The sequence below is a fragment of the Tribolium castaneum genome, chromosome 2 (assembly GCF_031307605.1).
Source record: "Tribolium castaneum strain GA2 chromosome 2, icTriCast1.1, whole genome shotgun sequence".
Lineage (NCBI taxonomy): Eukaryota > Metazoa > Arthropoda > Insecta > Coleoptera > Tenebrionidae > Tribolium > Tribolium castaneum.
Window position 1 is genome coordinate 15,576,426 of NC_087395.1, and position 17,327 is coordinate 15,593,752.

General features: G+C 31.7%; 1 protein-coding gene across 1 annotated transcript in view; it reads right to left on the reverse strand.

The window, feature by feature from the left end:
* LOC100142416 (hypothetical protein) overlaps nucleotides 1–17,327 on the reverse strand; it is a 29,074-nt gene that overhangs the window by 7,599 nt on the left and 4,148 nt on the right. Inside the window, exons 2-5 of the mRNA XM_008199463.3 lie at nucleotides 14,038–14,211; nucleotides 6,773–6,905; nucleotides 4,859–5,174; nucleotides 1,002–1,461 (exon numbers count right to left, since the gene is read on the reverse strand). Coding sequence (XP_008197685.1) covers nucleotides 1,002–1,461; nucleotides 4,859–5,174; nucleotides 6,773–6,905; nucleotides 14,038–14,098 — 970 coding nt within the window. The 5' untranslated portion in view covers nucleotides 14,099–14,211. The remainder of the gene's footprint in view (nucleotides 1–1,001; nucleotides 1,462–4,858; nucleotides 5,175–6,772; nucleotides 6,906–14,037; nucleotides 14,212–17,327) is intronic.

Sequence of the window (17,327 nt, forward strand, 5' to 3'; positions counted from 1 at the left end):
AACAATAAAACGTGAATGGCGCCAACGTTATGTGACAAGGGGTTAAATAATTGCATTATGCTAAAATAAATAATAATCGCTTTGATCACTACTTAGAAAATCAGTTCAAAATTATCTCTGCCTTAATGTATTTTTTATACTATCATTCATTAAAATTTGTTAAACTTTGAAAAAATAAATAAATATAATATATTATAATATAAAAATATAAAAAATATGTAAATAACTCCCGTAGCATCATTATGACCCAAGACAACAATTTTCGTACTTGTTTCGCCAAAAATCTCTTTAATTAGTTAGTTTAATTAAATTTTAAAGGAAGGAAAAGTTGCTCTCCCTTAATGCAAATTTCTGACGATGTGATCGTTAGTTATTCAATAAAGATTCGATATTAAGTAAAATAGAAACACGTTGCAACAGCGCAGATACTATATTGAAAGTTTTTTTAGAAACTATAAATTTGTGCCAAATAACTATGAAGAGCTGTTTCTGCACAACCCTTGCACTCACCATCTTCACTAAGACCGATTACGTGCATGTTTTTTCAGTGTGTTAATAGTAGTTAAAAAACTTGATGGAAACAAAATTAAAAAATGAAATGTTTGTTAAGGTATTCAATTTTTTCAAAATAACAGCCAACGCTTTATTAACTTTAATAATATTGAAGTGATCCTTTCGTAAGTGTACAATTTCGCCGACCAGCGTTGTTTCTTGTTATTAATTACGCTTTAATTACACCTTGAACATGGTTGTTGGCTTGTAGGTGAACCTTACAGCACTTGCCCAACTTCCGCAAAATAGTGGATTATCTGTGCATAAATCACGAAACTGGCAAAAAATCGCTAAACTAGCGAACTTTTCTCGGAAGTAATTAATTAAGTAAAAATTTGTTATGATGCGGAAAACGGGAATAAATCACTTTTTAATTAAGTATCTGGCTCCGAAGTTTCCCGTTGATTGGAAATTGCCCGACCTCTGTCTGGCCCGGAAGCCCAACTTACACCAAATGATATCGCTGACAGCCCCCACAAACAAATTGCTGCACCCTTTCTGCATGCGTCCGCCGTTGGGGTAGAAGTCGACGTGGCCCATGGGCTGATACGACCCCAGCCCCCCTAGGATGAGGTTCTCCCCATTGCTGTGGATAACGTCGACGAAGTCGGCGTCGCTCTGGTCCAGCCTCGCCCTCGGGTCCTGCGACTCGAAGAGGGGCCCCGCGGGGTCCAGCCCCGTGATGCGGCTCAGGTTGCCCAACTCGGCCCCGGCGAAGCCCGCCACGTGTGCCCCCAGGCTGAAGCCCACCAGATGGGTGGTGCGCAATGACAAGCCGTTATTATCTACTAATCCTCGGAGGAGCATCGCCAGTTGCTTGCCGACGAGGCGAGTGTTTGCGGTGGCTTTAACGTAATTAGGCAGGATTGCCCCCTTCTCCCAATCCACGCAAATCACGTTAACCTCCTCCTGCGATACGAATCGATGCGGTTACGAGGAGGAACACGCGAGGGTTGAAAATATTCAAGCCCTTCTTTCCGCGAGAGGAAAGCAATAAAAATTAATTTTAATTTACAAAGTTTTATATTATTTTATTTTTTAATAATTATTAGGCAAACTGAACGAAAAGTAACACACAAAATTGATATTTTTGTTAAGAACCAGTTGTAAAAAATAATGGAAACAGGTCGATTTCATTTTTTAAGAGCTACATTTTGATACCATAGAGACATTTATTATGACATTTGACGTAATTTTTTATTTGTTTAAATAACCAAGATTTTTATTCACTCTTTGCGATTAAAGGATAAAGGTGCATAGTTAGCAATAGTTACTTCAATGTAAAATTCTATGTGAACAGCGAAAAGATTATTTATTTAACAAACTGGTCTTGTTTATTATTATTATCTATTTATCATGTCGTTCGTTCGATACATTTTATTCTGTCGATTAAGCCAAAACTCAAAAATAGCCACAAATGTGCAGATGCAATGCCAAGAAATGAAGTCAAAAATGTTTCTCTGTGTCTTTGTCCTTTGTTGTGACTGTAAAGTCTAAAAGGATTTTTAAATTTGTTTTCAGAGTAATTTTTTATTTTGAAAGAAAATGTTAATACGCTTTAAAAAAATTGTTATTCTGTTATAGAAAATTTGTTATGTTTATTTTTTATCTTATATTATTCGGAAGTAAAATTACCGTTGGGGGCGTCACTGAGCTAGGTCGAAAACAGTAACCATAAATGGCGGGAAAATGTTTATTCGGATATTTTGAGCGTTGTACGAATTTTGGAGCTTCACAATTATTGCATTGCCTATGCGGAATAATTATTGCATCTTTGATGCAAGAAACTTATGTTGACAAATGAGAGATGACGAGGAAAACACGAATAACGAATGACTGTTTGGTTCACTTTCTTTATTGGAAAATTATTACAAAGACATTGAAAAGCCTACCTTTTGGCATAATTTACGTTTAAATGTATCAACAGTTGTTAATCTTTATTGTAGTTTTGTAGATTTACCGTAGCATTTCATGATTTTTTCAGTGGAAAATTCTAACCTAAAATTCATAACACTTCACTAATTTATTGGTTTCTTGAGCCAAACTTTGTGTTCGCTGTGATCCATTACTTATAATCTTTAATTAGACAACTGTTTGATAACACTTTGTAATCAAAATTTAAATATTTTTCACTTTTTATCCACTTTCAAGTTCCAACAATAAACACTTTATACCACGAAAAACTACAGAACCAAAGTCAACGTTAGGATTTACCACCACGTACTTTTAAAGTAATTCTTTCTATTGTAAGTAATTAACACTATACACGCAAAATTGTTGAACAATTCATTAAATGTCAGTTAAATGTGGCATTACGAAAATTTCTTTACTGTTTTCGACATAGTTCAAAAGTCATCACCAGAGGGTGTCTAGTTAATTTTATTTCCGAATAATAAAAAATGTTTCAGTAAAGAGATTGGTAATTTTCGTCTAATATTTTCGTAAAAAAATATATTAAGAACTTAGAGAAATAAATAAAATACTCGGTGTTTCACATAATTCTACGAGGCCTGCGCCTGTAAAATGTCAGCGACGATACGAACTCAATTACAAACTTTGAAAAATTGCAGTCTTTGATGGTACACCCTGTATTTTTTACATTTTTCGTTTAAGCTAACGAGTTCCGCCTTTCAGGACCTTCTTAGTTAGTCTTGGACTAAACATTCAAGTTCCTTTGTTGTTTTTATTTCAGTTGGGTTCGGTATATTTTTTTGTTCAAATTTTCGAAAGAAAAATATTTTCTATGGATTACTTTACTGATTATGTATAAACACTTGTCAAAGAATAACCTAAAGAATAAATTTAAAAATTGTGAAATTTGCCAGATGTTACTATTTTATGACAAATTTGAGTCATGAACCTGCCAGGCCATGGATAGAATCAAGCATTTATGCCGATATCTGCGCTAAACTACTTGCAAAATTTTCAAATATGACATTTCGTTTAATAAAATTGATCCTCAAGAAGGGAAACGCACAAATTATTTTAATTTTTCTAGTCGGCTACACAATATGTTTGCAACATAATATTTTGTTTTAAATTAACAAATAAAATGTCTTCTAAAAACCCAAACTATGTGTGTTAATTACTATTATTTTTTAAAGTAAGAATTAAGTTTGATATGAACATTTTTTTAAAGTCGTACTTTTTACGACAAAAGGCTTTATCTTTTTGTTCCTGCCTTATTTTATGAAGGAAAATGTTTTTTATATACATATTTCTCTAAATAATAATCATAAAAACACTAAATAAAAGGCCTGAACATAAAAAAACAATTACTCTACATAAAATAAAGCAAGAACAAAAAGATTTGTATAAATTTATCAATAACTTATTTTATTCTTTGTTTAATTTTATGACTTTCTTTTTTATAATTACCAAAAAGATAAAAATGTGTAGATTCAAAAGTAGCAAAAAATCATTATTTAAAAATCAAAGATGACGTTAAAACTCTAAAATGCATGACATTATAAAAGTCATTATTAATATCAAAAGGTAGCATTAAAAAAAACAAAATCAGGTATTTCATTTCTATGCATGTGAATCGTGATTAGTACTTATTTCAAAACTTTTAAACTATAAAAAATGGCAACAGCGCACTTACATTTTTTTATTTATATTATGTTTACGTGCAATTCTCTTTAAATTACATTCTAGTAACAAATTTAGTGGCAAAAAAACCCATTATTTAAAATATAAAAAAAATTGTCAAAAGAGAAGAAAAAGAGATTAGAATCTACCAAAAGAACATATTACACCAGCAAAAAAATTGCTCATTTTATTTTATCCACATTTGAAAACCGAAAACTGATTCTTCTGCAAAAATTTCTACGAAATTCGAATGCGAAGGTCGTTTTTTGATTTGAAATTGCCTTCATTTTGGAAACGACAATTTTGGGAAAAATTCTGAAAATCTAAAATTGGACAAATTTTGTGTTTATGTTCTCATAACTTTCTTCTGAATAAAGCTAGAACCGCAAAAAGTTCTTGAATGGATGTAGATTCTAACGTATACGAGTGTAGCTCCAATTGTTACAAAAAAGCAGAAGAAATTACAATTTTCTTGTAACATGTCGAGTTCGAGATTCTTTTATTTTAAATGGAACCTAACTGAGATGAAATGAAGCTAAAATAGTTCCTCGGCCAGAGACAAGCTTCGGCTCGTACACGCTGACCTCGGATGTTATTCCTTGATATTTAAATAACAAACCATATAACTCAAACCACAAACGTATTTCTATTACTTTCCTCTCACGATTTATAAAGAAGTGCTCGAATGAGAGTCACTTTATGGTCTAAGACTTACCACCGCCATAAGGGCGCTGCGCATTTCGTAGACCCATATGTGGCTGCAGTCGCTGCCGAAGCCGTGGATGAGGACCTTCGTGGGTAGGCTTTTATTAAAGCCTTGCTTGGCCCATTCGAAGGCTTCTTTAATGGACGAAAAAGGAACTTCAGCTGGGCTTGTGCCGCTGCGGCGACGGCCGTGTCCAGGGTAGAGCAGAAACTTGGTGTCGATTTCCTCCGGCTTGCTTGGCAACATGTCCAAGTAACCGAAAGGACCGGAGGCTTCAAAACACCCCAACTCGCCATAACAAACCGAGGAGTCCTCGCGTTTGATTCTGGAAACGACTCGGGTTTATGATCGTCGATGCACTTCAGTGAGTTTGTTAGTACGGAACGATTCACTCCTTGACTCAATTTTAATGAGCAAAGCAAAACCAACTTTATTGGTTTGATGTCACTGATGTGCATTGAACTAACGCAAAAAATTGTAAGCCAATAGTTTCTTTATTTGTTTGTTAAAGATACAATCTCTGTTCAGACAATGCATTTCCGATAAATAACATTTCCACAAAGCCCAGACAAATCCCTCATAAGAATATTGTGGCAGTTTTTGATTTCACAGGATCATAGATTTTCCGGGTTATTTTTTTTTAATTTCAATCGAAAACTAATACTCAAAAGAAATCAAAACAACATTTTGTTGTTTTGAATAAATTATGACAAAATTTCGACCAAAAAATTTTCCAGTACGAATCAATTCAATCAACTGAAATATCTGATTCTTTTTAGAAAAAAATGAGTTTTTCAAAAAATACTTAGCTATTGTAAGATCTAAATACTCTTGCTGTATCACCTTATAGATCGTCGTAATTAAATAGTACCTAGGTACTCACGAAATATTTCTGAGGTTATTTCTCAGTTATTACTACCATGGCTGAAAGCTATTGATTATATCGAATTATTCTGTATTGAAGTTGAATTATTGAATTATTAATAAACCACAGCAAACTGCATTAATAGTTAATTCTAAACAAAATATTGAAGAAAATTTGTCCACTTGATAAATTTGAACGAATCAAAGACTCGTCTCCTTGATGTTTGTAGAAAAACAGCGAATTTTTGAATTACCTTACAAATCATACATAAAGTGAACAAAAACCAATGCAAGTGATTTTTACATTTCACGTACAAACAAATTCAAGTAGAAATTTTGTAAGACAATTGAATGAATAACAGATAAAAATCGCTGAAACCTGATTTATACATTCAACTATAAAGTAGAGAATGTAATAATTAAATAATTAGCTGACAGAATTTTAAAAAATTACAAGGAATGTACAGAACAAGAGAACTGCCACTCAGACACAATTAGCGGCAACAATTTCACCACAAAGGTGTGCATTTTTGCTAAAAATAAACTAAATAACTCCACAAAATTACAATGCTGGCTTTGTCTTTAGAGCCAACCTTCGTTAGTTTTAAATTCGAAAAACCGTGAACAAAATAATATTCCCAACGTTCTGATAAAAAATCTTAAAAAAGCGATGTATTGTAAATTGTATTTGATGTTTTCATTAAAAATGTTGTTGGTCACACGTTCTTTAAAATTTTTAATTAATTTGGAAACAATCAAAATACAAAATTAACATATAGATTGAACAAAAAGCCACATACACACACAAGTGTTGCAACAATTTCACCTTCAAGGCAAAATCCAGCCTCGTTTTAATTTTTCACTGAGCTCATTTTAATTAAATCTTTCTTCATTCACGCAAAAGAAAAATGCGTTCGCTCGTGACTATAAACCACCATTCTATCTTTGCCATTCAAGTCATTTCCTTAGCTTTGGAGAAAAAATCGTAGTGCAATCGAGCCGACACCATTTGAATAATGAAAACAGTATACAAAGCAACGATAAAAGCAAAATACAAACCTGGCATTAATTTTCTTAAGCTCCTGTCTTTTCTGCCATTCATTTATAGATGTAACAACGGATTTGTAGATTTCAGCGTCGTTGAGCTCGTCTAATGCTTCCAGGGACGGGCTGAGCCAGGGCACCGGTGTTCCTTCAATAAACCGAATGCAAATTATTCGAGCAATTTGTTAACCGACATGTCGCAACGTTAATTAAAATTTCGGTTGTAATTATGTACGGTACGTTAACTCCCATGGCATAAAAAATATGTTTGTTAAAGAAGCCTTGATTTGCCGCTGGCGCAAGACTTTGCAATTCTGATGCATTAGGGAAATGGGTTGAACGAAAGAGCGAAAAATAACTATTTGGCATTACGTTGTTAGCAAATCCACCCGCATGACCCAGTGTTTTTAACACTAAATCTACTTTTAAGTGGAGTGACGCCCCCGCGGATCCACCCAATCCTCATTTAGAAATTGTGGAAATGGGTCTCAAAATCCATAAAATACGCAGTAGAGAATAGAAAGTTTTCAGATAAAATCTAATACGATTATAAATATGCACTTGCTGCACGATATTGACAGATTTCTTACTTATTTGTATTTTATTAGTCAAGGTTAGCAACGAGCCTTTGACAACCTCTTGGAAATAATTGCGTAATTTATCTTTGTTAGCCTCTATAGGCACACAATACCTCCATTAAGCAAACCTTTGATATGAGTTGCAGTGGTGCAAGGTTCCACTTAATTTACTTCATGTTGAAATAATTTAGAGTTAGGAAGAACTAACTTTAAGTAAAAGTTATGTACGAGCGAATTTACTACTTAAAATAAATGCAATAACATTGACATGTTGACACAATTTGATCTATTGATGTTAATGGAAATGTTGACGGCAATAAAAGTCAGGTGTTTGTATACAGCGTGTTGAGGAATGGTTTAGCAAAAATTTAAAGGTAAATAGAGAATGGCAAGACAAATAGATTAAGCAAAGTTTATACAGGGTCGCTAAAAAGTATGGATACAGTTAAATATTATAAAAACTATTCATCAAAACTTATTAAAATTTGGTATATGCTTAAGAGTATATAAATTGTATCGTTTCAGATGTTTATTAAATTTCTATTTCCATTTGTTCCTCAGATACAAGGCTAACTTGATTTTTTTAAATAGCAACAAAGGTTAAATTTAATATTTTTAAGAAAATTTTTTTTTCTGAGTTCTATGGTATAACACATGCATATCTTAATAAACTTTAAAAAAAATCGAAAATTTTGAAAAATGTAAAATTTTATTAGGCTTGGAAATGTTCTTTATCTATCGTTAGATTATTAACCAAAAAATAAGTAAAAGTTGAAAACAATTATTAAAATAACACTTTTAACTGAAAAAGAATACGCTTTAATTAAGAAATGTTAAACACGGAATACTTGATTTTTAAGCTACAAACGATGTTCAAACTGATTTCCACTAACTTCTTGCCTTTCTGTCTCCGTGATAACCCAACATGAGATTTTTTTTCGCTCAATTTTACTTAAATGTACTATTATTAAACTAATTATTTAATTTTTGGTTAATATACAAGTGACAGATTCGTTAATAACAGTATTTTCAAAGGTAACTTAGTAACTTAGTTTCTGGAAAAAAGAAAATATTTGAATTTTTATTTTTTTACATTTTAATAATAGTAAAGGTGGGTATTATGTTAAATCATTGAATTCAGAAAAAAATGCTCTTTTAAAAATGATTAAATTTGACCCTTCGTGCCATTTAAAAAAAATCAAGTTAGCCTTTAATTTTTAAAATAAATGACGATACAAATTTGAGAAAGCTCTCAGACTGTTCCCCAAATTTCAAGGTTTTCAGTTAAACCGTTCTGAAAATATTTAACTATATCCATAGCGACTCTGTATAAATCAAAAAATTTTCCCAAAAAATCGTTCTGAAATTAATGTCCCAAATTTTGAGAACCGCTGAACTAGAATTATAAAAACTAACGTAAATTTTAATATTACTGACAAAACAGCGAAGGTGAATTAAATTAAAATGTTAACCGCAATTTTGAAAAATTCTCAAAACGCCAATGCGCCACTATCTTCATTTCTCCAACAGTGGCTCTCAACAGGTGGGTTAATAAGAATTTCTGAAAAAAGTAGGCACTTTTTGGAATATAAAATTAGGGTTTTTAACTCATTTGATCATAACAAATTCACATAAGAAATATCGCTAAGCCATTCCCTAACGCCCTGTATAATATTTGACCAACAGTTTACCCCAATTTGCACCAATATTGAAAAAATCAAAAAAGCAAACATTAATCGCTCTAGTTCCCACATTTGTGTAAAAAATAAATTTTCCCCACAGTGCTAACAAATAGCAAAAGGCGCTGTTTAATTAACTGTCGATCCTGATTCAAAAATTGCTAACATGAAACTTAAACACGAAGATGATGTTGCTACAATTCCTAACTACTTCCTTTAATCCGTTACAAAATTGCTAAATCATGTTAACAAATTAATTAATAATATCTTTCAAAGTCTATGTAAATGAAATCGTAGGCTCCGTGGGGGCACTAAAGTTTATATTTTGAGTAAACTAGAAATTACGGTCTAAATATTAATTAATAAGCTTGTTTTTACACCGAAACCGAAGGCTATAGCGTTTGTGGTGGGAAAAGTATCCGCAAATAAGGTGTTTAATTAGCGGAGATTTTTTAATTTTGGGTCGTTTATTCCAATTTAGAATAATTCTCACTGTACGATGCGGTAATAGAGAAATCTAAATCAATTAAAAAATTAATTATATAAACGGTCGTTTATGGGTTATATCAGATTGAATCAAATAAAGTACAGGTTTTACCACTGCACTCGATTCAAATAATTCCGAATCGAAAATTGCAAAACTGTTGCTGTTATTTTTTCAACACCCAATTAATTTTGCTTTAATCACTAGTGGATAACATTCTTACCACTGATGCTTGAAATTGTCTAAAAAATATTTATTCGCTGGCTAAAAATTATCGCAATTTCTTGAGCGTCATTCAGTTATTTATTAGTGTAATATTTTTAAATTTTATTTTGCATTTTGAAAAAAGTAAAGCACTCAAAAACATAAAACCCAAAAGAATCAGAACCTCGTTACAGTAAAATTTTCTAGTTTCCTATTTTTAGGCCCGTTTTAACAATTTAGCACGGCATTTGTCAGCTGTGATATAACGCATTTGCCACTTTTGCATAATTCGAAGAAACATCTGTTTGTAAAAATTTTGTTGCTTTCTCGTGACCAACATTTCTGTGAGACACTTATACAAAAAAAAAATCGTAAGATTTCAAAATCTAACATCGGTTTTGGAGCTAATTTAATTAAAGTTAAAAAAATCTCCCCACAAATCCCCGTCTGCTGATTGCTCCTTACAATATTTGCTTAATGAATTTCTTCCTTGTTTAGATTTTTGTTCTACATTGCAAGCTTCGTCGCGTGTTAATGAAGAGTAAACACAGACAGTGAAAAAATTCAAGCAAGCGTCTTTGCTCGGCAAATTTTCTACTTTCTTTTTAAACGAATACTAATAAAAGCAATTAGCGCTGAATCTTTGCATAATAGCTGTTATTTCCTTTTTCGCCGTCTGAGCTAAAATCATGGCCAAAGGTCACTGGTTTAAGTGATTAATCATGTCTTGGAAAGTTCAGACTGCACACTAAACGTAAATCCCTGTTCGGCTCGAACAAGCAAAAATTCGGAAACTTTCTATTTGCTAATTATATTATTAGTAGCACGTTCTAATTGCTGTGTCCAATATTTAGCAATATCTGCGCATATTGCGGAAGCTCCTTCCGGTGATTCCTAATTATCGTGAACGGTTTAATGACACTTTGACACGCTTTTGGTCAAGCTCCTTCGCAATTTAACTGATTTTGGTGTGTAGAAAGTGATGAGTACAGGTGTCACATCAACTAAACAAACGGAAAGTACAAGACCGAACTGAATTTCAATCAATAGCCGGCGACTCAATTCAGGGAGGGCTTTAAAGGAGATCAAGGGTGAAAAATTGAATTTCCGGTCGCGATGAAAATTTTCGCCGCCAATCGATAACTGACCGCACAAGAACCTCAATGAAATTTTTACTTTTTTTTTAATATCCATGCCATGAAAATTTTATTAGGCCATAAATCGGATATCAATTTTTATTAGTAATAAGTTTGGAAGCATAAAAAATTAATATTCTTAACCGTGAAATTGTACGAAGCAACCCAGATTCGAATTATGCAGAGATTCAGATGAGTGCGTGCCACCTGTTGGTGTGTGGCGGATTTACGGTCCTTGATACCCTCTCAAGGACCGGCTTCAAGAATTTTGCTTCCACAAAGGAGATGATTAAAAGGAAAGGAACACTTTGCAATTATTCATGGAAAAGAAAGCGGTTATTGGAAGAAAACATCTTAGATAAAAAATAATTGCTCGTTGTTAAAGCGGTGAAAAATCATCTAATTACAAAAATTACTATATACTTTAAAACATTACAATTGATACACCTATTATTTCTACCTAAGTAAAAGCTACGAATATTTATAAACAATTCTTTTAGTTTTTAATTACTTTTTCCGTCCACCATAATCTTTAGACTTCGAGAGTCCAATTACTTCAAAGTCGAGCCTAAACGGCCCTTTGGACAGTAAACCTGTTGGCCACGGTCATTAAGACCCTTATAATTCCCTTGGTATATAAATAACTATTAAATAATGATACTCCAGAGCAGTGCTGCCGAATATTATTAGGTATTTTCGTTAATAACACGAAATTAACCCAAAAGTTTAGCGGACAAACAATTTTGCACCAGAACAAGACTTTTAAATCCATCAAAAATAGTAAAAATCACACTAAACAGCAATGTAATTACAAACGATGTCCATTGTCTATTAAACACGTGTCAAAAGTCACAACATACTGTAATTATAAACTCATTAACTTATTCAAACCAAGCAATTAATAAAAGTGACGAAAACAGAAATAAAATATTCTGCGACACAATTAATTTAACCACAAAAAATTTTACGTATAATATTTATTTTCGATTTTATTATGTATTTGCATGATAAATTCTGTTCGTACATAACATAGATTTTATGTTAAAATTTTAGTTGAAATTACTAAAAAACGTTATGAAAAAAATAACAATTTTTATTTCACATCCACTGATTTTTCCCAGTCCGTAAGAATTAATGAGTGCGGTTATTAAATTGAAAAAAATTCGGACAATTATTAGCAATTTTTTATTTCAAGTCGACGTTATATAATTTTTGTGGAAAAATGATGAATCCAATTATTGGTTGCGGGATTTCATTGTGTAATAATGAATAAATGACAAATATAATCCAAAATCTGATAAACTTTGCTTTCTGCGAAAATCAGGATAATTTTACGAGTTATTCGCTTTAAAACGAGTCAATGCCAAAATATTTTGAGATAATCAAGAAAATTTATAGCCTCAAACCCTAATTAGTTATCGGTTCACTATTTTTTATCGTCAGAGATCCTTTTATTTTAAAGATTTTTACAAAAGCAAAAATCATAAAAATCGCTGCACGAGTTGACAAATAAGATACGTACTTATATTTGTTGTCAAGTCCATTATTTTTAAGCTTATTTTAGTTTTTTTCTATAAAAGAAAAGTAATTTTTTTTCGAAAAATTGTTTTAAAAACTTGCTTGCACAAACTAAAGCGACTAAACGAAGCTCAATTAAAAAGGGACTTTCAAAAATAACTTCAAGATTCATTTTCATTTTCTGTTTGTATTTTTTTAACCAAATCCTTTTCTTTTTACAAAATATGTAATTCCGCGTACTACGGAAGTCCTTATTATACAGACAGAACCAAAAAGTATTGCACAAAATTCATATTTTTCTTATTAGTCATTTTTCAAAAAAATCCTGGAACTAGTTGATTTTATTTCTTTCTTTAAATGCTACATTCTGACATTATAATGATAATTCTATTTAATTCTTATTTATTTATTATGTCATTCCTAATTTTTTTAATGACAACCGAGATATTTGTTTACTGCTTTTAATACTTATTCTAAACATCTTTATCTTTCTGTTAATAAGGAAAATATACGTAAAATAAAAATAAATAAATTTTTAATAAAATAAAAATACTACTATTGACAATTAAATAGGCTTTATCTTTTTGTTCTTGACTTATTTTATAAGCGGCTATTGTTCTTTATATTTTTTTGTATAACTAGCATGGAAACACCTAATATGACACCTACACACAAAAAATAAACAAGAAGCGATCATCCCTTATAAAATAAAGTGAGAACGATAAGTCTTTGTGTAATATACTCTTAATAATTCTTATAATTTTTTTATTTTACTTTCTTCTTCTTTTATTTATTTTTTGGTTTATATATTTGAAGAGAGCTAAAAATGTGTACTACATGAATCAAAAATGTCAGTTGTTATTTAAAAAAATTAAAAATAACGTCATTACTCAAAAACAAGTGACGCCAGAAACGTCATTATGTAAAAATATAACATTTAAAAAAACAAAATCGACCTGTTCGAAGATTTTTTTACTATTTTTTTTTTAAATAAAGATATGAATTTTATGCGTAATTTTTGGTTCAGTCTGTATACAGAGTGTTCCAAAACGCAATTCAAACCATTGTATCTTCGTGGGCAAGCCCCGAATCTTTAATTTTTTTATATGGTATATGGCCTACTGAAGTAATTCTCTACAATGCTCTGAACTCGGAATGTGCCAGTTTTAAGGCACTTGGTACTATATTAAGTTAATCAAACTTAATAAACCCAGATTTTACTACAAGAACAATTTAAGAAAAATTACATTAAACACGTTAAAATTCAACAAAATTTTGCCATCTTTGATAACCACAAATAGAATAGAGAATAGAAGTATTAAAACCCCTTTTTGGTCACGTAAATGAAAAGCACTCTGAATTGCATTTCTCCATTGATAAGATGTTTATTACTACGATTTATTTTATGACACTCCTTTCATACAAACAAACAATTTGGCTTTCACTGTATCGCTGAATTTTTAAGAAAATCGCACTTGACTTCAATTAAGAGTCGGTTTTGTAATAGGAAAATTTTCCCAATGCTTGGATAAGAAACGTAGCTTTTGTAATGAATTTTGGCCAAGGCCTTCAACCGTTTAGGAGTGATTCCTGTATGTCATGTTTTTTTGTGCTTGCGCCACAAGTGTTGCAAAATTTGGGCATTTTTCGGACGCATCCTCGGCGGTCTAGTTTCACTTACCAGCGCAAAAAAATCCGATCAGAACCCACACACATGTCTGAACGTACATGTAGGACGGCATCGTTCATCACAAAAGTTTTTCACAATCATTGGTCTAGATTTAAGCAATCACTAATTCTCATCACAAAGCACTGCACTGAAACTCGATGAGCCAACTCATGGTAATGGATTCCCCTGCAACAAAACGTCAATTTTCATTGTTGTGATATAATTCCACGATGACTTCCTTGAAGTGAACGTACGAAATGTGGTACAACTAATACGTTTCAGAGTTTCACTTCTTAAACTTGAAATTGATTGTTTCATCGAAAACGGCCTGGAGTGTCATCACATGACCCACTTCAGGCCCCGAGCCGAATCAGGTGTTAGGAAAAATTTTAGTGATTATCCTCTTTGCGAATTAGCGTGACCTATGACCCGAATTGGCAGCTGTTTGATGGGCCGTTAAGTTTTTTTTTTTCTCACTCTCTCGCTAATTCGGATTTATTAATGAAAGGGAAATGCACGAAACTGATCTAATAGTAGGTTTATGTTTCAAACAATTTTCGCGAAACGCTTGACCTAGAAAAGTGTATCAATGCACTTTTGATGGTTCTCACCTGGTTAAAATTAGGCACGACTTTCTTGATTCGACATGCACTCAACTTTACAAATTGTGTTGCGATTCAATAAACAGAAATGAATAAATCAGATCAAGCTCATTCCAACATTTCGAAATCTATCTATGTTGATAGATTTCGAAATGTTGGAATGAGCACCAAAACAAAGCTTACCTATTCATTTTTTTCTGTTCTTAATTAGGAGCATTAAAATCGTGCTGAACTTGTAACACTTAACAACTTAATTTAGATTACTTATTGTCATACAAAACTCAGCTTAATTACCGTCTACTTAGGTACTTAAACTGCGTTTAAAAGTGATGTTAATACACTTTGACATAAGATTAATATTAAAGTCTTTATACTTAATTAAAATAATTACTTAATTAGAATATTTAAATTGCGCTTAGTTTAATTTGGAATTCGCTTAATAATTGTCAAACTAATTTTTACTTCTTTTTGTACTGTGCCCTTTTTATGACTAAGGAAAAGAACAAAAAATTTACAAACTTAATTAAAACATCGAATAAATTTTGTATTTTGCTTAGATAATTCTAAAACAAAAAAATATGTATGACATCTATTAAAAATAAATCAAAAACAAAGAAACAAAAATAATGAATTAATGATTCATGTTATTTGATTTTTTTAGTTTAACTATTTGCTACGGATATCTAAAGGTTAGGATATGAAACGACGTACAAATAAAACGTTCCCGTCTTCGATAGTTCCGTTAATGTTGCCAGAGAGCGCAGTTGCGCCATTACCATAAGACATAAATGTGAAAAAATTGTATTTGTGTAATGGTTAACACACGGCAAACAAAAAAAAAACAAGCACATAAAGCACTAAATTCTGAATAGTGAATCATAAACATAATGCAAAAATTTTATCATTAACAATATTAAAAAAAAAAATGTAACTTTTACCAATTTGCACTCGGCCCCATATCTTTCAAAACGCTGCGAAAACCGTTACAGATGCCAGAAAAATGTTAAGAAGAAAGTTGTAGAGAATTAAATTTCCTACAAAAAAGTCCGCGAGACCATATCCCTATCTTCAACCATTTAGGCCCCAAAATTGTTTAAAGATGCTCAAGTGACGGATTTGCTTCATTTTGCCGGTGGTCAAGTATTGGAAAGTTAATTTAATCCTAAGTCGTTGAAGATAAAAATATGGTGTTGAGAACTTTTTTGTAGAAAATTTAATTCTCTACTCCTCTTCACACTTTTTTGTATCTTCAACCATATTCGCAGCGTTCGCAAAAATATAAGGTGGAACGCAATTTGATAATTCTAAGCGGTAATTCTTTGCGCACCGTCGCATATTTATCAAAACGCTGGAAATACGGTTAAAGATACAAAAAAACTGTAATGAACAAAGTTGTAGAGAATTAAATTTCCTATAAAAAAGTCCTCGACACCATATCTCTATCTTCTACAGTTTAGGTATAAATTAACTTTCGTTACTTGACCACTGGTAAAATGAAACAAATCCGTGGCTTCAGCGCCTTTCAACGTCTTTGGGGCCTAAACCGTTAATAATAGAGATATGGTCTACAGACCTTTTTAAAGGAAATTTAATTTTCTACAAATTTCTTCCTTACATCTTTCTTGTATCTCTAACCGTATTCGAAGCGTCTTAAAAAATATGAGACAAAGTGTAAATTTTAAATTCTAAATAGTTTTTTTTTCATGTGTCTTATGAAAATTTTAATCATCAGTCTATGAGTGCAAAGCTCTACAGTAATTAGTGAATTGGCTGGAATCAAATTACTTTATAATAATTTGGCGCCAAGACAGTATAACGCTCGAAGCGCCCTCATTTTTACTCTGCCGTACTATATTTTTGGGTTCAAAAAATCTTGTTTCGCCTCCTAACTTATAGTCCTCTGTAAATTTTGCGAAGGAAAGGAAAACGATGTAAAGGAAATTTATTACTACTGATGTAACAAAAAAATAATATAAGCAGTTAGTTCTAACTCAGCTAACAGTTGCGTAGCTTGTAGTTTATAGTTTATCACGATTTATTATTTGTACCTAGCTAGTTGGATTAATTTCAGGTATGAGAGAAATACAAACAAAAATGCCAGAAAATCCAATTCCTTCAGTTGGTATAAATTTCAGTTCAGTAAGATTTAAATATGCAACTCAGCTGAAAAGATTACTTTTCTCCTTTGATGCAAACTCTGAATCTGCAAAGGCAACAAATAAACAAAGCAAACCACAATTTATTACGCCCTGTGTTTGACGTGTGTACTAACATTTCATGACTTTTACTTTCTCAACGTAAATAAAAGACGAAAATGCCATTATTTACAGTAACAGCTATTACCATGATTTAAAGCAAGAATAATAAATGCCGACAATTAGAATTTTTACAACCTTTCAAAAGCAGTATGAGATCATTTCATAAATATCAAGGAATCGCTCATGCGAGAAGCTAATCCTAATTTAGTTACTCTGCAATTTTATCTCCTCCACTTAGTTGTAAAACTTAGATTGTGCTAATTTCATAAACTTGGTAAAAACTCAACTCCAGTGTCGCCTTAATTAAACACACAACTTTTTCACAAAAAACCCAATCTTTTTCCAATATTAGTTTTACTTCTCTTAATTAATAAAATTAGGTTATTATTACTACTTTCGTAGGTGATATCAATTTAAAATTCTAATTAAGTGTAGCACAATC